Here is a 25,271-nt window from a genome sequence, read left to right as displayed (position 1 = left end):
TATTCTCTCTTTCTCTAGCATGCTAAATAAATGTAGGCGGATCCCCATTTTTTGTGAACACCGTTCTTCAGACTTTGGAGGCTTTACACAGGGCACCAAGGCTCAGGCCAGAGTTCCAGTGGAACTTGGGTTGAAATGCCCAACAGTCATTACTGCAGCACCCAGCTCATTTTCTAGCTTTGGGCATTCACCTTCTCCTACATTCATCTTATAAACCCGTGTTGTTCAAATGCAGATTTATTTGTGATACTGCTTTTCAAAGCCTCTTGATAAACCTTGCTGCAGTTGGCCTGCTTTTATTTCTTTTATTTGATTGACTGACTATATTGTCAATAGCATACACAGATCTCCTGGACTTCATACGGGTGCTCGTCTTTCCACCCCAGAATTTACACCCAGCACCTGCATCTCCATGCCAAAATTCAGCAGCTTTGTCTGCTGCAGCAGCAGACAATGCTGCAGCACTTCCCAGCACCACCATCAGCACGTGCCCAAGCTCAGACCCACATTTTCTACCATGTACTTTCAGCTGCACTGAACTCCTACTACACCTGTGCTGGCTGTAGTGCTTCAGGAAAGACCGGCTCAAGTCATAGTGTGGTGAGCACACACCAGGAGGATGTGGATTAAAAAAAAAAAAAAGGAGCCACTGAGCAACAGTAAACGTTAACCATCTCATGTTACCTATACCCACTTTAACCATCTCTCTGTTTTTATCATCTGAAGAGCAAACTCTGGAGAGTAAAGTGACTCTTTGGACAATATGCCCTTGTTTATTTTTCATCATAATAAAACTGTGGTTAAAAAAAATTAATTAAAACGGAAAAAAGAAAAAAATAGCTAAAACACTAGGGTTTAAACTAAACTCAGTTTACAAATCATAGAATCATAGAATCATAGAATCACTAAGGTTGGAAAAGACCCAAAGGATCATCCAGTCCAACCATTCGCCCTTCACCAATGGTTCCCGCTAAACCACGTCCCTTAACACGACATCCAAACACTCTTTGAACACCACCAGGATTGGTGACTCCACCACCTCTCTGGGCAGCCCATTCCAGTGCCTGACCACCTTTTCAGAGAAGTTTGGGCAACTTTGGCAGAGTTATGTTGTTCTAAGGAACCCCGTCAAAACTGAATGCGATCTCAAAGTTTCATAGAATCATAGAATAGAATCACCAAGGTTGGAAAAGACCCACAGGATCACCCAGTCCAACCATCCACCCATCACCAACAATTCTCACTAAACCATGTCCCTCAACACAACATCCAAACGTTCCTTGAACTCCTCCAGGGTTGGTGACTCCACCACCTCCCTGGGCAGCCCATTCCAGTGCCTGACCACCCTTTCAGAGAAGAGTCTGCTATAGGAAAATGGCCGCCATTTTAGTGAGTCCAGCAAAGAATCCCCAGCAGTTTGTTGGAGAAAGAGGAACAGCCAGCCAGTCCTGTACAGGGCTCCAATTTGGCAAGCCTCCCCAGGTAATCCTTTTTCAGCAGAGGCTTGCAGGCAAACTATAAAGGCAATCCAAGAATAATAAAGGCATTAATTATCGGCTTTCTCTCACTAGAGAACACATGCATCTTAATGCCTCTCAGGGGATTTATCACACATGAGGATGAGGTTTATTTTTTACTACTCCTTCTTTCCTTTTTACTCATGAAATACTGGAGTTTTCCGAACATGACGCTCCAAAGTCTAAGTCCTTAGCTGGTAGAAAACAGGATAACGCAGCTGATTCCCTCTGCAGCTCTACTGATTTGCACCAGCTGGGAATCATCCCGTTATATTGCCCAGGCACAGAGTGCAGCTGCTTTATACTCATTTGATTTCAGTTTCAAAAATTGAACTGTCTTACAAAGTGAATGTTTGTGAGCGAATCCAAACCCATTACACTGGAACTCTTCAATTCTTAAGCAAGTTAGATCAGCTTTCTTCTGATAGCTGCTTCTGATACCGGTGTCTTTCTTGTGCAGGCTTGAAACTTTGCTTGCAAAATCTCCTTGCATCCCTTTGAACTCTCTCGGGAGATTAAAAAAAAATCACTCCAGTTAACACTCCCCCGTCTCATTTTGAAAGGTCACGCTTAGAGCTGGCAGTTGTTATAGGAGCTGTCCTCTGTAAAGAAAAGTCTGAACTAGCCAGGCACAGACTTAACCTCACCATCGAAAAACTAACATTGTCACTAGGATATGGAGAAACCATGGTGAAGAGCTAGCAACAGCCAGGCCACGGCAGAATGAGCAGTCGGCATCTGCTCGGTGGGCCTTTATCATGCGGTGTTGTATGTACGATTCAAAATGCACGGGACGATTGTTGAAATGATGTAGACAAATTGACTCAAATTAGTTTTGCATGGGCCGTGCAAAGTTTAAGCTTGTTGAGCGCAGACACATAGCAACAGCCGCCGCGCGTTGGGCGACCGTCCGTCGGAGGTGCTTGCAGAAAGCACGACGGCGGCCCGAGCTCATGGGTTTGCTTTTGTGGCCGCTCGGAGCTTGCCTTGTAATTGTGCCCGGCTCTCCAAAGTCTTGGCAGAAGCGTTCCCTGCCGAAGGCAGCGCCGGCACTGATAATTTTATAGGAGTACTTGTGAGCTTTAATGTCGTTTTATACTTCCTTCATCTTTTGACTGTTGCTTAATGACAAACAAATCCCCAAAGAACGGGGGGGTGGGAGGGGGGAGAAGATTAAAAGGATTTTGAGATTGTGTTCTCTGCTTTCAGTCAAACTGTCCCAAATCCTGCCAGCACAATTCTCCAGTGCCCTATGACACCCCTCCCAGACCACCAGGAGTGAGTTTCTTATTGTACTTACAGTAATCTAATTACAACAGTTCTTCAATTCACAGCCAGCTTTGGTATACAGGCTTCAGCAAGAACTCTCCTCTCTGTGCAGATTGCAAATCTTAATCTTTTAAACCAACACACTCACGGGATCCCCCCCCCCAAAAAAAGAAGTGGAGATGCCTGCGGAGCTGCTGAGATGTATCCAACCCCCCCAGCGCTCCTCTCGCCTTTGTGTTGGGTTTCCTTTTGTGCCAATTTACTGCCTCAAGGTAATGCCGGAGCTCTTAAGACACCATATTCTCTAAGGCTATAAAGCGGTGATCAAACAGGTCGCCTGCCAGAGGAAAAAAATCTCTTTAAAAAGATGTATTTCTAAACGTGTGTATTTCCCTGCTTCCAAAAAGAGTTTTGTAACGTCTTCATTTCTGTGGGAGAAGGAGCAACTAAGCAGAGGAAATAAACACATCTTCCTTAGAAGGGAAACAGTTGCAGCTTAAAATCATCGTTGCTGAAGATAATTGGATACAAATCTGAAAGCTGATTGAATTTATTTATAATATTTTTATGAAAAGAAATGTAGTGTCAAGAAAGTGAATACAGAAAAGATTGTTTTATATCAAAGGAAATATAAAGCAGGGTCTGCAATGAATTGGGAAATGCGGCCGTTCTCAGTGTGCCATTACAGCCATCTAGCTATGTGGAGAAGTACTGCACTCTGCAGCTTCATTTCTGTCACAGGTTTCCCACCGAAGCTTTTAAAATAATACTGGATTTACACATGGGGAAGTTTGAGGGGGGCTTCCCTTTTCCTCCAGTCCATCATTTGACCCTCTGACCTATTCTCACGTAAAGCCAAATCTCCAAGTCGCTAACATCTTTACTCCCAAAGAAGTAAGAAAGAACGTAGGGCCCAACTTCACTTTCAAATGTTGGTCTCCACCATCACTGTGTCTGTTAGAAGACGAGCATAAGGCAAACACGCATACGTTTGTATTTCTTCTGAGAGCGTTCCAAGTGCCCTGTTTGGCTTTTGATATCTGTTCCGTTGGTCTGTGTGAAGCTCACCAATCATTTTGCCTTCGGGGATGTACCAGCATTCCTTGTCACGTCAGAAATGGTTTAAAACTTAGTTCCCACTGTTTAGATTCATTGTAATCTGAGCTGAAATGTGCTAAACAGTCAAACCTCAGCTACTTCCAACTGCTTTCCTTGAATCTTGAAAAACTGGGAAAGCAGAAGTGTCATTCCTGGACTCACATCAACAGTTGAAAAATTATTTTTAATGTAGCTTCTCAGCAAACTGGCTGTGGCAATATGCAATGCATGAAGCAATTCTCATTCAGTTTGCAGAATCACTGAATCATAGAATGGTGTGGGTCGGAAGGAACCTATAAGATCCTGTAGTTCCAGCCCCCCTGCTATAGACAAGGACAGCTCCCACCAGGCCATCTTGTGGTTCCTACAGACTGTAAATGCTCTGCTCCATCTTAAGAACTCCGAATAGTGACATGGCTTTGAGCAGGTCAAAGGAAAGAGTAAGAGACAGCAGATGCTTGGAAACCTCCCAGCTTTCATCAAAGTGTTGCGGAAATGACAGATTACACATAGCAGCTTATTTCTGTGAGATCTAATTTACATTTTAATCTCTGGGATAACATATCTAATCCTCACCGTCCAGTAATTTATCAGGTTGGACAGTGTACAGGAAATGCTCCTACCCTTATGAAAACAAAGCTCTGCACTGATCTGGGAGATACTCTTGTGCAAGGGACTCCATCTCCCCTAATAAAGGGAGAAGGGACAGTGTAGCTGCAAAAGGTGCAGAGCAGGGAAGCCTGCAGTGTACGAATGCCATCTGCTGGCTTCACTAAAAGATCTGAACCTCCAGCTACTGCTGCTGCTGTCGCTGGAAGACAGATGCATAGAGCTAGATCTCATTCCATGTGCCAGCATGAGCCAATCACACTGCTCCATATTTAACTGCATGTAAGTAGAAGGCTGAGATCATATGAGCCATACCTGCCTTAATACATCTGTCTGTGCTCAAGCATCAGGTTTGTTTAATGCTTTATGTCATCAGGACTTAGTTAGATTAGGGAAAAAAAGGCATCTGTGCTTGCAGTTGGGAAGCACTTTTGCTGAATATTTTGCTTAGATGCACTAATCCTCGCGTAGGTTTATTCCATTTTGACTATGGTCTCAGCTGACATATACCATTCTGCACAGAAAGGGCTCTGCACCACAAAGCCAGCTTTAGCCTGGCAGATTTCATCTCTCTGGGTCCTCTCCCTCCAGCCAGCAGAAATGGATGGGGTTTCTACAGCAAGTCCATTCCCTTGTGTACTGACATGCTATATAGTGCTAAGATGCAGCTTGTGTAATTTTGGAGCCTCAAATGCCTGCAGTACTGGGAGGGCTGTGTCACAGCTGGACAAGGCAGTGGTTTCACAGCCAAGGGTGTGCAGCATGCCTTGAGGTGTGGGGTAAAGGAGCTGAGGGTGTGAAGACTGCTGGGGGAGGACGGAGGCCAAAGTTAGCGCAGCTGACACCAACATCTGTCAGAAGAAGGCCCTGTGGTTGACTGTCCTGGCAACTGCATCTAGGAAAAACCAGATCTCTTTTTCAGGGCAACAACCAGGCTTGTTTCAGAAAGAGCCTAGAGAGGAGGAGATGTCCAGGGTGAAACAGGGCAACCCACGTAGGCAAAGAGGGGTGTCCCCCTCTACTTGTACAACTTGTATAGGCTACATGGATTGGCCTCTGTGAATATACCTTAAGGGCAAAGATGCAGATAACAGCAGGAAAACCATGAGTATTTAATTAAACCATAATCTGTGTAACAGCCTAGAGTCTGATCGCTTGCAGTGGTTAAATTATCATGAATTTTAGAAATATTTCATGAGTGCTTTAGGGCCTCCCTTCTCAGTACACTTCTGTAGAAACTGATAATTCAGTCTGGATACGATGCTAAGAGGCAGCTTCGACCTAAATAGAGCCAAGTTTGTGCCTCGTGTGAGTGCTGGCACAGACCTGAAACTCATCTACCCATACAGTGATGGACTGAAGAATCAGGAAATAAAAACTAACCTACTGACTATGGATTCTTACCATTGCTTTTTCTCTCCTGGGCTGCACTCTAAGTCCAAGTAGGGAGGAGGATGGTTCCTCGCCAGGCTCAGCGCTGGGTGTAAGGCAGAGCCAGCTGGGTGTGGGCCCTGCTCCCCCTGAGCCACTCACATCTGCCAGAAAAATGTCTTCTGTCTCATGTCTCACCTTACTGCACGGAAAGATCATGGAGGAAATCCTCCTGGAAGCTATGCTAAGGCACATGGAAGAGAGGGAATCAATATGGGATAGCCTGCATGGCTTCACCAAGGGCAGATCCTGTCTTACCAAACTTGTTGCTTTTTATGATGGCTTAACTGCATCAGCGGACAAGAGAAAAGCCACTGATGTTCTTTCTAGATTTCAGCAAGGCCTTTGACATGGTCCCCCATAACATCTTTCTCTCCAAACTGGAAATATATAGATTTGACAAGTGGACTGTTTGATGGATGAGGAACTGGTTATGAGATTGTACCTGGAAAGTGGTGGTCAATGGCTCATTGTCCAGGTGGAGACCAGTGACAGGTGGTATACCTCAGGGCTCAGTACTGAGACCAGTGCTCTTTAGTCTCTTCACCAGTGACATCAACAGTGGGATCAAGTGCATCCTCAGCAAGTTTGTCAATGACATCAAGCTGTGTGGAGCGACCAACATGCCTGAGGGATGGGATGCCATCCAGAGAGACCCAGACAGGCTAGAGCAGTGGGCACAGGAGAAACTCATGAGGTTCAACAAATCCAAGTGCAAAGTCTTGCACTGGGGTCATGGCATCCCCCACTATGAATACAAGCTGGGGGATGTAAGGATGGAGCACAGCCCTGCTGAAAAGGACTCGGGGGTACTGGTGCATAGCAGCTGGACATGAGCAAGCAATGTGCCCACGCAGCCCAGAATGCCAACTGTATCTTGGGCTGCATCCAAAGCAGCATGGGAAAGGGAGGGGATCCTGCCTCTCTGCCCTGCACTGGTGAGACCTCACCTGGTCTGGAGTCCTCAGTACAGGAGAGACATGGACCTGTTGGAGCACATCCAGAGGAGGGCCACAGAAATGACCCAGGGGGTAGAACACCTTTCCTACGAGGACAGAGTGAGAGAGCTGGGGTGTGAGAGCTGAGAAGGCCCTGGGAAGATCTAACAGCAGCCTCCCAGTATCTAAAGGGGGGCTGTAAGAAGGAAGGGGACAGACTCTTGAGCATGGTCTGCGGTGACAGGACAAGTGGAAATAGCTTCAAACTAAAAGAAGGTAGATTTAGTTTGGACATAAGGAAGAAGTTTTTCACAATAAGGGCAGTGAGGCACTGGAACAGGCTGCCCAGAGAGGCTGTGGATGCACCGTCCCAGGAGACACCCAAGGTCAGGCTGGAGGGCTCTGAGCACCCTGATCTAGCTGTGGGTGTCCCTGCTGGGGACAGGGAGTTGGACTGGATGGCCTTTAAGTGTCCCTCCCAACTCAAAAGCTGGGATTCTTTGAAAAGCTAGTAAGAGATGGACTCAAACTGTCTTCTCATTTCTTGTTTTGAGACCAAAGCAGAAAGGCTTTGGATTTTCCAGATCACATCCAAAGTCTGTGAAGAAACATCAGGCAACATCTAGAGACAGGGCCCTCTATCTCAGCAGTGTAAAGACCAACCTACCAAAATTTGCCATGGCCTCCAAATTCAAAGGAATTTTCTTTTCAAAGTTTATAAACAGTCATCATGTTTTTATTTTGTAATCGATGAGTAGTCTGAACTTTCTTTTTTTACATTTAATTTATTCTCTAGGGTATACCTATTCACAAATGGCGCCATCTCCTTTGTATTCCCTATCCTTGTAAAAAACAGTGGATGTGATGCACTATATTTTTCCAAGGATGATACATTCTTGTGAGGCTTTTACCTGAACCACGGTTCTACTCAGAAAAAGTTAGTCTTTTATTATTATTTTATTCTAGGTATCTCTTGTTGTTCAGAAATCACTCACAGTCGAGCAAGCTGAGAAGACTGCCATTGTTTAATGTCTGAACTCTAAACATCGTTAGGGATGATCATGTAGCTAACGATGGTCAGAGGTTAACAATGGGTTAACAGTGAAGGGATCTGACTAATGAAGAGGAAAGGACTGCAGAAGTGCAAAGTCACTCGGTGCACTGGCTGGCACAGACTCTGTAAGCCCTTGTAAGCACAAGCCTACAGCCACCTTTTTGCCATCCTGGCAAATCCATGCAGCACAGCAAGTATTCCCAAATCACTCATGGCACAACCACGCAAAGCCCCAGCTCCCACCGTGAGAACACAGGCTGACCACATACCCCACCTCTTGAGCCCAGCTGCTGTCTGCTCCACAGATGTCTCAGCTGTACTTCAGCAAGTGATGGGCATTCTATCACTTCTCGAAAAATAGTTTTCCATCTCCTAGGGATTTAACAGCATTACAGGATAGTCAGTGCTATAAAATACAAATAAGGTGTTACACCATTGTCCTCATCATCATTGTTATTATATTTACTCTTGAAGAGGAAAAGGAACTGAAGGAAGAATAGTTTTGATTACAAAATGAGAAGAAGGAAGGAAACTGTACTCCACATAGAGAAGAATACAAACAGCAGAAAGAGTCTCTGGCATGCCACTATGCACACCTTGAGGACCGGTGTCAATCAGCGTTGTCTCTCTTGATTAACAGCCAGCAATAATTAGACCATTTACTAGACCTTAAGTCAGACCATGGAGTATTTTACATTGTCCACCTCTGGAAGGAACCAAGAGAACAGGTTATTTATTGTAGTGAAGTATCTGTAACAAAGCATGGAGATATCCTTCTGATTTTCCAACTGCTCGGGTGTCTCATCAGTCCACCAGGAAGGAGAAAGCAGACCAGGGAGCTGAACATCTGAATTGATAGAAGGTACGCGGCTCTGCAGAGACCCCTTGGGAGACAAAAGCAAGAAGAAGAATGCTTGCAGGCCTGGGTTCTATCTGTGTGCCACTTGTAACCCCAGAAACATGGAAGGCCTTCTTGCTATGTAAATCGGTAAATCTGGCCATGTTAATGTGTTATTTCACAACAAGAATGGAGGCATGGCAAAGAGACACTTCAGCTGACTTCATGTTTAGGACAGCTTGTTTAGCTTGTTATTTTAAATGTCAGTCTTTTGGGGCAGGTTTCCATGCCAGCAGTTTTCTTTAGGAGCTACAAAAGTGGGCAAGCACACACCCAACTCTTAGTCAACCTTCAGCCTTATTAACACACAGCAAAACATTATGCATACACACGAGTAAGCAGAGCACACAGATGGGAAACAGCAAGAAGGGCTTGTTTAAATGAGGATTAAAAAAAGAGAGAGAGTTGCTGTGCTTCTGTGCAGCACACCACACCTAGAAGACTAAACAGCAGTGTTACAGCTCGCCTTATTTATCCAAGGCAGGGAGCTGACCTTTCCAGGCTCATTTGTTTCAGCAAACTTTGCTCATGCTACTCATGACTGCTCATATTCGTAAGATTGGAACATCAAATAATTGCTGATAATGTAAAAAAATGAGTGATAGGAGGAACAATGCTGTTTCCTATTAGAATTTAATTTGTATCCTGAGAAATTGCTTCAATTACTTTGGTCATTTTCCTATCAAAGGTACATTTTTAAATTCCCCATTGCACTTCCACAGATATGGAGCCTTTCTGTGGTCTTGGCAACAAAATTTAATGAATAGATTAAACAGGGTACTATCGGTCAGTTAAGTAATACTTAATAATAAGAAATTATTTTGTTCCAGGTTTTTCAATGCCCACCTGAGCGTTCTCTCAGTTGCACAGAAAAATGCCACCCTGCAGGACAAGCAGGAGACCCAGACTGCTTCAGGGCTTGCGTGGCTTCACTCTTGGCACCTGACCCCAGAAGGACACTGTGTCTGACCTATAAAAGGAGAGAAAATCTGTTCACCTCTGTAAACATCAGTGCACCACACGGTTAAATAGCAGTATGCAAATTTAAAGTAGCAATTAAGATGACGCCGAGCACCGAGTAATCAACTTGAAACAAGCTCATTAATGGTTCCGCTGCTGGAAACAGTTGTTTAATGGCTCAGTAGTGAACAGATCGTACAATCTGCAGAATCATAGAATCACAGAATGGCTTGGGTTGGAAGGGACTTCATCATGGTGCCTGATAATTTTTTTAAAGTATGTATTCATATTGTGATAATGGTTTGAACCAGTGAGTTCACGTGTAAGAAAACAGTCAAAGACTCAAAAATATCTTCTTGCTTATTCCCAGTTTGTATTGGTACAACTCTGAAGTCGGCTGTGTTATAAAAAGGCATGAGGATGCTTAGGCCTTATGCTGGTATGCAGTACTGTACTTCAGCAGTGTGTGTGACCGGTTACTTTCTGAACCATCACCAGAACCATGGGTATCTCTGACTTTCTTTCCCCATGCGTTGCAGTCACCCAGTACTCCTAGCAGACAGTTTCGTTTCCTGTTAGACAAGATGCAGCTGCAGGAGAGCCATCACACTTAAGTAAGCATATCTCCTCATATGCAATGAAGACACGCTATATATGAGTGGTGTATGCTAGTCTTGCTTCTGTTAGTATGGTAACATTGGCCACTGGCCTCACCATGCCCAATACAACAAATCTTTGATACCCACCTTCCTTCTTTCCTACCCTTCTTCTTTCTTTCCTTCCTTCCTTCCACCCACCATCCATCCATCCATTCACCATCCATCCATCTATCCTTCCACCCATCCATCCACCATCCATTCATCCATCATCCACCCATCCATCCACCATCCATTCATCCATCATCCATCCATCCATCCACCATCCATTCATCCTATGTGATCCTCCCATTTGGTCTAGAGACAGCTATCTCTAGAAATGAACCAGAACAGCACAGGTAGAGTATCTCATGCGTTCCCTTCTTGTGTTCCTCTCTCAGGTCTCCTGCAGGGCAAGCAGTCCCACTGGAGTCTGCTGGCCAGGCATGTCCCACAGACCTCACCAGATCCAGGAGACCGGTGCTCTCTCCACAGCTCTGGCTTTTCATGACTGATGCCAACAAGGGGCAAAACAAAACTGCCAGCCGGCCATCAGCATGAGGGAACATACTTTGCACCTTTAATTAAGTTCTGCACTGGATGAGAATGGTCGCTTTCAGGGCTGCCTGCATTGAGCCCAGCATAGCAAAATGCTGAGCCTGGCTGCACTACCCCACAGCTACTGCAGCCAGAGAAGTAGCCATAATTGGAATAATGGGACACAAAATGTATATATTTTGACCTCCTTTCATTTTTTTCCTTCATCTGTAATCATAGTGCATTCACAGACATAACCTAAAAACATATAATTTAAGGGAAGGGACCACTCCTCCACAGGGAGACTGAGTGGTTTTTTTTCTGTTTTGAAATAGCTATTTCTAGTGAAACAAGGCTATTTATGTACCATGAAAACTAAGTACTCGAGAGGTCTTTTGGGAAGATATTCACAACAGACCTTTGGAGTCACTGATGATGCAAAGGTTCCATGCATGAAAAACGAAATGAGAAGAAAGTCACCGAGCCGCCATCCCTCCAGCCCAGCCTTTCCCTCTGCTGAGGTGTGGGTCGAGGAGCAGCAGGCCTGCATGCACACGCTCCTGTTGTGCCCGCAGACCTGTGTCCCTGTGCCCTGTGTCCCAGGGCACTGCTGCTGGGGGGCTCAGGGTGCGCAGGCCGCCCACTCACACACAGCGCTCGGCAGATGCGCTCCCCTGCTCCAGCCCACGTCTTTCAGAATCTGAAGGAGAGATTTCTATCCCTGTGGTGCCTTTCATTTTCAGATCATAGCAGGTGAAGACTTTTCAGGTCACAGAATCACAGAATGGCTTGGGTTGGAAGGGACCTCAAGGATCATCAAGTTCCAACCCCTGTGGCACAAGCAGGGCTGCCAGCTGCCTCGTGCTGTAAGGGTTACTGGGGACTGGCTGCGTTATGGGGGAAATACTGTACACGAAGAGATGGGCCTGCGTGTGAAGTATGGCACAGAGACAGGGCCTCAAGGCAAGGCATGGTCGGCAGCCACGGGATACCCGCGTCTGGAGGAACAGCAGTGCAGACCTCCGTGAACAAGGGCCTCCTGCCAGCGTCGGAGCCGAATTCGCTCAAGAACTGCTCATTTGTCTTCCCCGACCTCAGGGGTCGCTCCCCCGAGTGAACGAAGGCGCCGCGGGGCGCTGCGGAAGCCAAGAGTTCCGACCCTACCGAGCGGCGCCCGGGGGCGGCGCGGCGGCGCGGAACCGCGGGCCGGGGAGGGGGCGGGTACGGCGGCGCCTGCGCGCCCCCCGCCCGCCGAGGGGCCGCGTCGGGCGCTGGGGCGGGGTCTGCGGGCGCCGACGGGGCGGGCGGCGGAGGGCGCCACGTCGGCAGCGGAGGACGACGCGGGAGTAAAGTCTCCGCCGGGCCGGGTCGCGCTGCGCCCGCTGTGACGCGCGGTGAGTGGGCACCGAGCGGGGACGGCCGCCGCCGTTATCCCGGGGCGGGGGGGGGCGACCGCCCGTCGAGCGCTCTGCCGCCCTCCCGCCGCCGCTCGGGGACGGGGAGCGGGCGGGGGGCCTCGGCCACGGCCGAGCGGGGCCGCCGGCCCGCGGAGGGCGCAGCCTTTGTGCTTCCTGCCGGGGCCCCGCGTCGTGAGGACGGGAAGGAGGGAGGAAGGAGGACGGTCGCGGCGCTCCGCCGCGGCCTCGGTGCCACGTCAGTGCCGCCGCCCAGCGCCGGCCCGCGGGGCTCGGGGTACCGGCGGGACGCGGCGGGGCTGCCGCCTCCTGCGTGGCGCCCGGGGCCGCCGCCGCTCCGCCCGAGCCCCGCGGCAGCGGGAGGAGCGCTTCGCTCTGCTCTCCCGAAACTTCTCCGTGTGGGGGACGCGCCGCTCTGCCTCCGGTGCCGTCCGTTTCCTTACGCTGCTCCGCTTTGGGATGTTTCCCGCTTAACTTTCTCTCTGTTTCCACCCACCCCTCGAGCCGAGCTCCGCGGAGAGGAACCGGGAAGCGCTTCGCTTTGTCCGTGTGAGCGATCTGGGGTCGCGGTGTGGCGCGGCCTGGGCCCGAACCCGGCGGTCCCAGCCTGGTGGGGCACCGAGCAGAGACGCGGTTCCCTGCGGAAGATGACGGCGGAACGGAGGCGGCCCGCTCCGCGCCGCTGTGGGCAGCGTGCCCCCGTGTAACCAGCGGGGCACGTAGGATAACTGAGCTCAGTGCACAAATACTGCGGTGTGCAGCACCCCGCAGCTCCTGGGAAAGCTCTGGGCCATTCTCGGTCCCCTCCAGGCTCTGGGTTGAGCTGGCACGGTCGGTTTGCTCGCTGCTTTCCCCAGGGAATGGTTCTAGCACGGGAGCAGCGCAGAGCTGCCAAGCAAAATGGGCCTCGTCCTCGGGTCGTTGCGCTGCTGCTCACAGACGTCTGAGCGGTGGCATTGAGAGGAGCCAGCTCCTGCTGGGCTGGGTTTACTGAGCTCAAACAGTAGGGCTGTTTGTCTGAAAGGTCCGGGAGACACCGTGAGCATTGCCTGAAGCCAGCGAGGTGGCACACGTGTCCACACGCTGCTTAGCGGAAGGCTGATGGCAGTCAGTGCCGGCTGCTGTCCAGGAGCTCCATCCGTGCTCACGAAGGAGAGGTTGTGCCCGCAGTGTTTCAGAGAGCTGAATCCCATAATGCCCAGGCTCCTGAAGGCCGTGCTGAGTGCTTCTCCCCGCTGTGGGCTGTGGCATGTGATGGGAACACAGTGGTAGCCCTGCTCCATACAGTGTCATTAACGCAGCACTTCCCTTGTAGGTGTATGCAGAACATCTCTGGAGAAACAACTGACCTGACACCTCTTTCACAAAGGAATATATTTGGTGAGAAATTCTTGTCTTTAATGGCTCGGATGTGGATGTATGCATGGCTAAACTGGGACCTCCAGCACTTCCTGGAGCCTTCACTCAGGGTCCTATAACAGCATTAGGTCTCAACCATAAAACTGCTTCTAAACCACTTCTTTCCTTACAACTATGGAAATCATTGAAGCTTCTGGATGTCCGTATTCTGACAGTATGGAAGCGTGTGCTTTCTGCTTTAAAACCAAGTGAAAAAGTGGGTTCCTTTTTTGGGGGGAGAGGGGGGCTTGAAGGTTAAGTATTTTAATGCTGCATTAAAAACTAAGATAAATAATCCCTTGTCTCTTGAACAGCCAGTACCTTCACAAGTGTAGAGGGGGAAAAAAACATCCAGTCACTTGTGTTCTTGTTCAGAATTTCCCATAAGGTCTGCATTTGTTTCTACTTCTTTACATAAGAACGCATGAAGCTTATGTGCTCATCTGCACAGATGAGAAAAGAGACTGGGAAGTACCACTGATGCCCCAGATGTTTTGTTCACAGCTATCCATCTGTACCAGGGCTCAAGATCCCATATCCCATCTGTTTGTTTCCATGGGGTCACTTAACGTATGTGTTAAGGGAAGCAGGGGTCTTTCACCAGTGATTCAAGACACTGAATTCAGCATCACAGGGTGAACGTGCCAAGGAAAGATCTGTTTGCTTCCTTTCTCCCCCAGCCTCCTTTTTCTCTTCTTTTTCCTTCTTGCCAGCCTTAGCATAATTTGAGTAAGATTCTACAAAACATATCAGAAAAGTTCCCAAGTTCGGGCTTATGATCAATCTTTGTCTACTTGTATGTGCTTGCAATGCTGATAATAATTTTGCTGCTGCATTCTGCGTGTCTGCACATTCAGAGTACAGTGGACTTGAACTTGGATGTTTCCAAGATGCTTTAATCAATACTGCGTCCAAATGATCTAATTCTCCAGGCAAAACCTTATCCTTGCACCTCCAGATGCTTTAGGTGTTGGTTGAGAGTTAAAAGTTCCATCATGTCTCACATGTTTTGCTTTCTCTTCCTTATTTAGGGACGCACCTTTAGTTGGGAGAGTGAAGAGGAACCTCCTTTAGGAAACATAGCAGTCGGGTGACCGTGGGTTCCCTTCCAAGGTGGGACGTAAGCGCTTGGATCTCATCACACCAAGGTGACACTGAGTTGTAGGTGAGTGCTTTTGCTGTGATGGTGTTATATAAAAGACAGAAAAGCAGAACCCACTTGCCAACTCCAGTTTTTAAAGAAAAATGGTACTCATCCCCCTTCTTCTGATGATTGGATGAAGTCATTGCTACTGAGAACTGTTCTAGGCCTTTGACCTCCAGTCAGTGAAGTGCTCACCTTAAGTCTCTGGAAGGGAGCCAGATTTGAGATGTGCTTCTGTGCTTGGAGTTTCTTGTTCACCAAATAAGCTACGCTCTGTTCAGCATGGAGGATTTGTGACAATTTTTCAGAGGTTCTAAAGTCTCCTGTCACATTAAATAGGATTCAGAGCAGCGTGAGTCAAGCTGTCATCAAGATATCTAAAACATTTCAGTCCTTTGCTGGAGGTAGATGTTGATTCTCTGCTTCTCTGAAGAGCTGCAGAAAAACAAAAAGACTTGAATTGTACTTTGGGATCTCACTTCTGTGGCAAGAGTTGTTTTGGGTCAAGCTGTAGCCTTTTCTGACATTGTGATCCCGTTTTTTCCTTTTACACTGTAGTAGTGCTCAACTTTCTGATGCCAGGCCCCTCAAGGCTCCCTTCTCTTTAGAATGAACTCAGTCCTGCTGAGGGTGACTTGGTTTTCATTAGCTGCCTTTTACAGACCTAGAAAAGACTTTCTGGTGTCTGTTAACTGCAGGTTACCGGTGCCTGACACATGTGAAGTAGCACTGCAGTCAGTGGAGTTGTAGGAGAATGAGGCACTTCTGTGGCTTAGAAGGTGTCCTAATTGTGTTAGATTGTTGAAGGTGAGTGATGTATTGTGTAAAAATCTGCTCTACCTTTTAAAAAGTAGCTTTTTCTCAAGATTTCCATAACCTCGATCTTCTGGGGAAGGTAGTGAGGGGAGGGGATGCATCACTGCTTTTATGGAGTGCTGCAGGTTTTCTTTTTGTTGGCTTTCTTTGTCCCTAAAGAAGAAGCTCTGCTGTGAAGCTCCCCCGTCAGTACATTGCCTCACTTGTTTCTTTGCTTGCAGCTGTAAGTCAATCTGATGGTGGCCTAACCTGGATTACAGACAGCTGTGGAGCAGTCTTTTACCCACGTTACCTGTTTGCCCACCTTACTCCAGTTCTTTCCATGGAACAGGACTTGTCTTTATTGAATACTTACATGATGGCTAGCACAGTAGCTCCTCGATCCTTCTCTGGGGCTCTACCTGCTGTCGGTGCTGTTGAATCCAATAACTTAACAGTGGAAAATCTTAAAACAGTAAGGATCTTGTGATCATAGAATTACTCAGGTTGGAAAGGACCTTAAAGATCATCAAGTCCAACCGCAGCCTAACCATAGTACCCTAACTCTAACAACCCTCTGCTCAATCATCTCTCCAAGCACCACATCCAAGCGGCTCTTAAACACATCCAGGGATGGTGACTCAACCACCTCCAAAACCAGCTTCCAACTGCCCTCTAAGCTTGCTTATGATCTCTGATGCCATTCTGTCTGTGATGATAGGATTAAATTATTTTTCTGAGGCTTTTATGAAGAGTTGTTGGCAAAGTTCTTGGAAATTGAAGCAGTGAATTTCATCTAGGATTCTTTTGGGAGGTGCAAGCAGGCTAGATATTGGGGATTCAAATACATTGTAGAGGTAGTTCTTCATAAAAACAAATCATTCTCTGTACTAATTCATTTGGATTTCCTTTGAGTCATCTTGAGAATTATTTTCATTATTTTTCCTTTGTTTGCAGCAAGGCTGGCTAGGTCTTCTTTTTAACAAGGAAGACAAACGCAAAGAAATGGCTTGGTGCTGAATCCGGTCCTTTCTCAGAACTCATTTTGCCTTCTGTTTCTCCCTAGGATCTGTCAGGCTCTTTTCAAACTCACTGAGTTGTGATTAAATAAAAGAACAAGGAATTACATAACTGCTTTTTTCCAAATTGCCTCTTAGCTTTCGTGTACTTAGTCTCCCATATTGATGTGCTGTTAATCACTTTCCTGTTTCTCTGCTTCCACATCAAAAGACAGAAGGGCACCTGCTTGCCATTGCCATCAGATAAATCGTGCTGGCGGTAGATGCTGTTGCTCACTTTCCTGTTCAGCTTCTTGTATCGAGGTTCCCATGTTTCCTGAGCTGTGAGCTGATCCCCTCAGGGCTGATTGTGAAGACTTGTTAATGTTCAGCGTAGGCTTTCTGCTCATCCGAGGATCTATCACTTAGCATGTGGGTGCTGGCTCTTACTGCGCTGTTTTGACTTCACAGTTGCGCTGTGAGGGTTTGAGCTGCTCTTCTCCAAGTTGAGTGTTCCCACCCTTGAGTTGTGCGTCTGCCTCCTCATCCCTTCTTCAGATCCACCCTCCTGAGCTGCAGAAATGGGCATGGCAGGAGGGGCTGCAGTTCTTCTGGTGGTGGTTAGTGAACCCAGGAGGAAGTTGAGTGATCTTAAGGGCTTCTGCTGCATGTGTGCAGGGAGAAGGAAAATAAGGGAGTCCCTGGCAAGACAGGAAGGTAGAAGGGTGTTGAGCTGCACTAGAGAGCAGCTTTGGGTGGGCTTTGTGTGGTACTGTTGTTTTGTTTTAGTATCACCTGTCTCTGAAATGTTTTCATTGGAAAGCTTGTGTATAGTTAAAATACTCCAATTGTGCTGCTGTCACCACATGGTGTGTGCAGTACAGCTGCTGGGTATTTGGAGTGTTTTCATTACATTGATTTCACCTTACGTTTTTTTTGATTTGATTTTAGTTTTGATTTGATTTTTCTCCTGGCCTTTATTAAAATGCCCCCCCCCCCCCCAAGTACTCGTTTCTTTAAACTGCTGCTTCCTGGGTCCTAACGGGTCTTACAGGCAGACTGCTGTTGTTTTTCCAGCATCCACCACTATGATCGCTAATCTATCTCATAGCACGTAATCAGAAGCTGCTGTGGCTTGAGGTGGCCGCTTGAGGTATGCGTGGTGCAGGGTGGCAGCTCTTGCCAAGGCTGGTGACCTGCTAGAGGGCTCCTCCTCAACTGCTCAGTCTGGTTGAAGAGTTCAGCAGCACAGTCTCATAATAAAAAGTGCAGTAATTGGGCAGCAGATGCCAGCTTATCTAGTAATGAAGAATAAATTCCATGTCTGTGGAACTGATGCTATATGAATTTTAGATTCACAGATCGTATTTTTGCTTTGGCAGAAGGGATCTGAAGCATATGTGAACTTATTTTTTAGGCAACAATGAATCAAACAGACAAAAGTCATCAGGAAGTCCCATCCTACCTCCATGATGAGCCACCAGAAGGTATGTATTAGTTTTCGTAATACCAGGTAAGTTTACAGAAATTTGCCAAAAGGTCAGATCTATTTTAAAAACGGATCTGCAAGTTGAATTCTGTTAAACTTCAAATAACAGTAAGCAACTCAGCCCTGGGATGGGATAGGCCTGGATTCTTGTTCACTTCTGCATTATCCTGGTACAAAACAGTGAGTTCACTGTGGCTAATAACTCTGCTGGTAAGTTAGAGAAGGTGGGCAGATACTGAAGGACATCACTTGCAGATCAGTTCCCAGAGGTCTGAATCAATCCATGTATGAGGAGAAAAGAGCCCAGCTGCCCTTTTAGACGCTTGCTGAGTTTGTAGTACTTGTGACTTTTAGACAAGATGGGTCTGTCTCTACTTCTAGAGACTTCTTTGTCCACGATTAAATTAGTTGTGGTTCTCACTAGTTGGCTTAATCTCCTGGTTTCATGAAGACAACAAAACGCTTGGCTTGATGAATGCAGGGACATCTTGGTCCCATGAATCAAATGAATTTTAATTGTCTTGTTATATCTGCAGAGGGGAAAAAAAAATTGTGAATGAGCAGTATTCCCTTGTAGGCTGTGGACTGTGAGGATTCTGTTTGTGTAGTGGGGCATACTGGATCAAAAACCACTCCCAACACATAGGTCTTATGTATTTTGTCTTCTCTCACTTTGATACCAAACATAATAAATATACATAGAGGTCAGCAAGTCCCGATTCCTCTCCGTTTCATTATTCTTTGGTTTATAATGACACTTTAAAGGTCTACTTGTTTGCAGGTTATATTTTCCTCAGCTTTTACATATTGTATAACTGAACAATTTACTTCATTTGAACAGCAGTATTGTCCACAGCTGAAGCAGAAGGGGTTCAAGTAGAATAACTTGCTGTATTCTTAACACAGGAAGCACAAGTACAAGAAGATGAGAAGAAAGGGATAAATAGATTTTGGTAGCGCAGTGGTTTTTTAAGGATATTGTTAGGAGAAAATGCTTGTTTTTAAGCTCTTACAGGGTTGTCAAGATCCTTGAAGCATTTCTGAGAACAGATGTCTGGCTGGAACCAGTATGTGCCCCCAGTATGTCTTATATTCAAGTCAAACTTCTTAAGCTACTTTTCCATTTCTTTTTTCCTCATCCTTGAAGTGTGAATTGTAGCACGCATGCCAAAACACATGTATAGAGTTTGAGTGGCGGCCTGACTGGTAAACTATAATTGATTCTTCGTTGAAGAAGACAGAGTAAAAGTGGTATCTTGTTTCTCTTCCTAGCATATTGAGTAGTTTCATAGAATCATTTGGGTTAGAAGGGACCCTTAAAAGCCATCTAGTCCAACTCCCCTGCAATGAACAGGGACACCTACAGCTAGGTCAGTGTGCTCAGAGCCCCCCCAACCTGACCATGGCTGTCCAGTTTGTCCAGATTCAAAGTGTTCACAGCAGAGCCTGGTCACTGCTTGCATGTGCAAGGAAATTTGTGAGCAACTAGGGCTTTCTTTTGCACAGTGGCTTAATACAAAAATAAGCACTTGAGTATGTACTTTAAGCAGATGGAGGGGGTTGGTGTAGCTAGAGGGAATAGAATGGTACTCAGCTAGTTGTAATGGCAACACCATCCTTGAGGACTTATTTTCGCTTTTGCTTCTGTTTCATGTACAGTCTTCAAGGTTTATGAGTTCAGTTAAAACACTGGACTACCCTTGGACATCCCTTTTTTAAAAATGTCATACAAGGTCTCTGTATGCGGTATGCTTACAGCATCACAAAAAGGTGGGTGTGGATGGAACGCTACCAGTTCAGTGTTGGCCAAAAGACCAGCTCTGTGAATTGGCTGCCAATGTGAATTTTTAGAGGAAAGGCTCAATTCCAAAACAATTTTGCTGGGTATTAATTTTATTTTTTAAAGGCAGAAGTAGTTCCAGTTTGCTGAAATGACATTTGTCCAGTGTGCTGCCTGGAGAATTTAAGGAAATGCATACAAGAGAAAGCTTTCTGCTCGTACTTTCTATGGGTAGTACTGCTCTTGTATTTTACTTTCTGCTTTGCAGGTGGCACCAAATTTGCAACCTCCATTCATTCAGACCTTTGTTCACTGTCTGACTGAGAGCAGGAAGCTTCGAGGTACTGCGGCAGAGTCAGGTCCTGTGCTGGGAATTCGTGGCATCTTCTCCTTGGATCTAGGAACGTGCTGCTTTTACCTTTCTTGTACTGATTAGGATCAAGGAGACCGAGAATGCATATCCTAGAATAGTAGTCAACAGGCAGTAAAAAAACTTTTCTTTAAAGGCTTTTTGTATCTAAATATGAATTCTGATGTCTGCATGCTTTTGTTGGCAGTGCGTTTGTGCTGGAGATGTCCGTAGTGAAGGCTACAGGAGTTGAGTTTTTTACTTAAAGCCAAGTAATGTTTCTAGTTTTCACAACCCTTTCTGTTATCTGTATCGATCTCTTGAGAGAGACTAATGTGAGATGGACTGGAGGCATTCGTAATATTTTTTTTCTTGCTTCCTTGAGTTGCACTATTCCTCTTGATGCCTTTTTTGCCATGCTTATCTGTTCTTGGATTTAGACAGCATCTGTTTGAATTATTCTGGGCACACTCTTTAACTCTGAACTTTTTTTATTAATTCTGATTCCTGGTTCAGTTCTTGGCATTACCATGAACTGTGGGTGTACATAGGAAGTCATTCACTGTAGTTTTCCTCTTGTAGTGCGTGAGTGCTAGGAGAAACGGTCTCCTCAGGTGTCAGCAACTCAGAGAGCCTGAAGAGTTATTGGAGAACAGAGGCCTGTTCTGCTGGCCTTCCTATGGCACATCACAGGGTATATTGACAAGTCTTTGGATCTAGATCTGATTTTAGTTTTGTCCAGCCTCTCTGTAGGTTCATTGTCTTCTTCTGAGCGTGTTCTTTCTGTCTCAGACTCCCTCACCTCTTTATTTAAGGTTACTTCTTCCCTAGCTCTACCCACTGTGATTCCGCTTGCTCTCTTTTGGTTCCCCCTCCTGTTTTTTCACTAAGAAAGGAAATCTATCCATTAAGTTCCATATTCTACCTACAGGTATTTATAAGTCATGTGTGCACACAGAACCTGGCAAACAGTGGGACTCTTATCCTTATTTCTTGTTAACTGGCTGGCTCTTGCCGTGGTTCTCTCTGAAACTTTTTTATAGTGGTGTTTGTGGTTGGTGAGGAATTGACAAGGCAGGAGCTGAGACACACCTATGTAACGCTGCTGCACAGACCAGAGATTGCTCACGGTCCACACCAAAAATATATTGCAGGCCAACGTGTGCCAGAGCTTAATTTTAGTTTTTAGGTACAGTGGGTACAGTGAGTTATGTTTTCTTCTGTGCTTAAATACAATGTTAACATACTATTGGAGCATACCAAAGTGCTCCAAAAGTCCTGTTCTTCTTTGAAGATGAGATGGTCGTTATGCAGTAGTGGCATGTGGATTTGAATCTTAGCTCACTGCAGAGGTAAGATATGTGCATCTCCTCAGGATTTAAAAGCCTACAGTTAGAAATATGAAGTACTTAGTAAACTTCAAAAGGGCTAAGTAGTGACGTCTGGGAGGCTTTCTGTTACTTCAGTATTTTCCATTAGTTTGAAGCTGTGTAATTGTACCATAAACAGAAACTGTGAATTGACTTATCCATTGTGCAGCGAGGAACCATTATTCAAAACACAACTTAAACGTAACGTAAAGGAAAACCAGACTTGCATGATCAACAGCATGCAGGAAAAAAAGGTGATTTGAGTTTTGTTTCTGCATGTCATAGTGGGATTTCTGTTCATGGGAGCCTGTCACTGCCTGTACAGCTGTTAATGCCTTTGGGGACCACTTTTCATGAGCTAAACTAGGAGTTATTTTGTTGTCACCTTGCCCTGTGGAACTGGAGGGGAGCAATGTTCCCTTGCCATTAGTGAGATCCCGAACTGGACTCCCTTGGCTGCAAGACTTGGCAGCATCAAAGAGGCTGGTGGTTGTACAGGCAGAGGACTGATTTCATCACTTAAAACCATGTGGGAGCTGCGTGCCTGATATTTCTAGGCCCTGTGTTGACTTGCATTTTAGAAAATAGCACTGAGGTGTATGTATCACACTGCACCTTCCTATTTGGAACAATGGTGTTGTATGAGCATCCAAGAAAAATAAACTGTAAGGTGTAAGTATGTACTGCGTGCAATGGTTGTTAAACTATAAAAGGAAATACTTATGAATAACTCTTTTGAAAATGCTTTAATTGTGGCCCTGTGATTGACTTGATTGCTGTTTCCTCCCTCAGGTTCAATCAAAGACCACCCGCAGCAGCAGCCCGGCATGCTCTCCCGTGTGACTGGTGGCATCTTCAGTGTGACAAAGGGAGCTGTGGGTGCCACAATCGGGGGTGTTGCTTGGATAGGAGGAAAGAGCTTGGAAATCACCAAAACAGCAGTCACATCAGTGCCTTCAATGGGAGTGGGGCTGGTCAAAGGAAGTGTTTCTGCCGTGGCTGGAGGCGTTACAGCAGTAGGATCTGCTGTTGCAAGCAAAGTGCCTTTAACGGGAAAGAAAAAGGACAAGTCTGACTAAAGCCAAAACTGAGAGACATACTTGATTTTCTAGAATATTAACTTGGCGGCATTAAAATCTGCTAAGATTTGGACCATGAGAAGCCATGTGTCTTAGACGCTGTCTTCTGAAGAGAAAGCTGATTTCATCCGGAAAGGACAGAAGAAGCTTGGCTAGCACAGCATATGAAGATTTGTTATGGCCTAGTTTCAAGCTTTGTACCTGGTGAAATGTTACACTTGATAACTATAGGAGCGAGTATGTGTGTGTGAAGGGGTAATGCGTATTTGAATATTCACTTACTGTAAGTCTTCTGCAGTTTTGGACTGAAATGGGAATGTAGAAACTTAAGTTGATAATCTGCCGTACCATCTGTTTGATGAGGAGCCACTTACTGTCCTCAGTGGCTTCCGCATCCTCCTGCTAAGGATCCTTGAGCTGTGTAACGGCACCGCGGGATGTGCCTCAATAGTTGCAGTTAGGAAACAGTACTTGCAGGCAGCCTGACAGTTTTCAGTGACTGCACTCTGCCATTGCAAACTGGAAGCAAACAGATTGGAAATGAGAGGGAGAAGGGAGGTGAGAAAGTTTGACAGAGTGGTGCAAAGGATAATAAAATCTAACTTAATGCCTTATTAGAAAAGAATCTCTCTTTATGAGGTGAAGCTTTGTAAAGAGCTGTCCTGTTGTTTCTGTGCGGTTCATTGAACAAGCTTCAGAGACTCTGTGACTCCTGATACCTGAAACTTGCTCAGTTTTTACTGAATACAAGATTGCTAAATCTCAGGTGTATTTAATGATAGGCATCTGTCTCCTGCAAGTGGAAACTTGCTTTGATCGGCTTCTGAGAGACACCAGAAAATGATGATGGCTTAATGGAAACTGAGCAGGTGGTTGTGGTCATCCAACACAGCTGTGTAACTTGAAAAAATTGCTTGGTGTAGCTGGAAGCCACTGAAGAACCAGCAGAGCTGTTGTCTCAACTCCATGACGTGCCACGTTGGCTTCTTGCTCCGTTTGAACAAATGCAAGAATTTTTTTTCACTACATCTTTATCTCATTCTTAGCATTTTGAGTAGAATGCAGTACTTTTATTTAAACCAAAAATGGCATGTGAGCCCCCTTAAAAAAAAAAAACAAAACAATCTGAGTAAGCTGTATACTGACAAATGCCAAACTTTGACACTCCTCATATGGGAACATCTATAGGTCCTCTGCAGTGTGTGAGGCAAAATGCACTCCAAGGACACAGCTTGAGGTTGCCTTAAAGTAGAAGCTGCTGGTGATCTTCTTTTGTGTGTGTGCTGACTTTGCAAATAAGAAGGCTGTGAACGTTGTATATGCAGTATTTACTAAAAAGTTGTGTTCCTTCCAAAAACGTCTAAGCTTGTAAGCTTACATTTCAGGTAGCTATGGTTGTTCAAGGATATATAGAGACTTTTTAGAAATTAAAGAAAAAAAAAATCAAAAGTATATCACGTGTCTAAAACTTGCTCCTGTATTCATGGATGTTGAAAGTAAACTGTGCACACGATGGTACAGCGGTAACCCTGTCTTTCTGAGCCACTGGTGCTTCAGCTGCAGTGTGGAACAGCTTTACTGGCTATCAGCAGTGATTATGTATTACTAGGTTTAACGACTGGGGCAGCGGGGAGAGCAAAACCCAGCAGGTGGACCTCTCTGCTCCTTTCGTTAGTTGCACCAGTTGCTTATCTCTGAACTGCTGGAAGTGTGTAATGAGGTAAGGCCAAGCAATAACTGCAATCCTTAACTATTTTTATAGTCGAAGGTGACGGTGTGGAATGCCGCGTAGTCTGAAGATCTCAGCTGCAGGAATGAGCACCTCTGACACCAGCAGCAGTGGAGCTGCAGCAAATAATTGAGCCTAGTGCAGTTTCCAACGTACCCCAGGGCACTGCCAGCGAGCACTGCACGTCAGCTGTTCGGAGCATAGTAAGATTTGTAACACTCAACCAAACCCTTTGCTGTTTTCTGAACACTCAAACATTGAACTCGTCTTACCCCTTTTTTATGGCATTCTTTAATTTTTATGCTATGAAACTTGCTGCAGAACAAGCGTGTTAGGAGAGACGCAATGTTAGAACTGTAAAAGGTTGCCAGCGCTTTGGTATGCTTTGTTCTTAGCATGTCGTGTAGTTATTACTTCTGAATCTTGTAACTGAAATGCTTTACCATGGCGTATGGTTTTAGTTTTTGAGAAGAGCTTTTTTCTGTATTCTGCGTATTTTCCATTCCCTTAAGAAGGTCCCTTCTTAAGAACTTGTTCTGACTCTGTCCTGACACTTGTGAAACATTAAATTGTTGCTGTTTCAGACTTACTGCAAGTTTCCTTAGTTACTTTGTGAAGAAAGGCAGATCAGTAAATGCTTAGATCTGAATCTTCATACTGCATCCGTGGCCCAGGCAGTCTGCACCTCAGTAGCACCAAGCTGCTCTTAACAGAACCCATTCTTCACTGTGGTGTTGGCTGTGTGTAGACACAATGCAAAATCATCTTCACTGTTTGTT

The 25,271-nt window shown here is 45.8% G+C and overlaps 1 protein-coding gene across 3 annotated transcripts; it reads left to right on the top strand.

Annotated features, from left to right (window-relative positions):
• The first annotated feature begins 12,233 nt into the window (after nucleotides 1-12,233).
• TMEM263 (transmembrane protein 263) lies at nucleotides 12,234-25,081 on the top strand. Of its 3 annotated transcripts, XM_025148704.3 has the most exons (6): nucleotides 12,234-12,340; nucleotides 13,677-13,741; nucleotides 14,791-14,924; nucleotides 15,602-15,710; nucleotides 18,114-18,183; nucleotides 22,477-25,081. In XM_025148704.3, the coding sequence occupies exons 5-6, from the start codon at nucleotides 18,120-18,122 to the stop codon at nucleotides 22,761-22,763; spliced, it is 351 nt and encodes a 116-aa protein (XP_025004472.1). In that variant the 5' UTR covers nucleotides 12,234-12,340; nucleotides 13,677-13,741; nucleotides 14,791-14,924; nucleotides 15,602-15,710; nucleotides 18,114-18,119; the 3' UTR covers nucleotides 22,764-25,081. The 3 variants fall into 3 exon arrangements, with proteins under 3 accessions (XP_025004472.1, NP_001006244.2, XP_015140923.1); NM_001006244.2 differs by lacking the exon at nucleotides 15,602-15,710; XM_015285437.4 differs by lacking the exon at nucleotides 15,602-15,710 and having other exon boundaries at nucleotides 12,234-12,910.
• Nucleotides 25,082-25,271: the final 190 nt, after the last annotated feature.

This window comes from Gallus gallus, chromosome 1 (assembly GCF_016699485.2).
Source record: "Gallus gallus isolate bGalGal1 chromosome 1, bGalGal1.mat.broiler.GRCg7b, whole genome shotgun sequence".
Lineage (NCBI taxonomy): Eukaryota > Metazoa > Chordata > Aves > Galliformes > Phasianidae > Gallus > Gallus gallus.
Note: the sequence above shows the minus strand (reverse complement) of the source record. Positions and strands in the feature narration are given on the sequence as shown.

Excerpts from the sequence above, each read along its gene's own strand:
- TMEM263 (NM_001006244.2), top strand. The coding sequence starts at position 18,120 with ATGAATCAAACAGACAAAAGTCATCAGGAAGTCCCATCCTACCTCCAT. Across the intron at positions 18,184-22,476 it reads CCATGATGAGCCACCAGAAG|GTTCAATCAAAGACCACCCG; the intron begins GTATGTATTAGT and ends TTCCTCCCTCAG.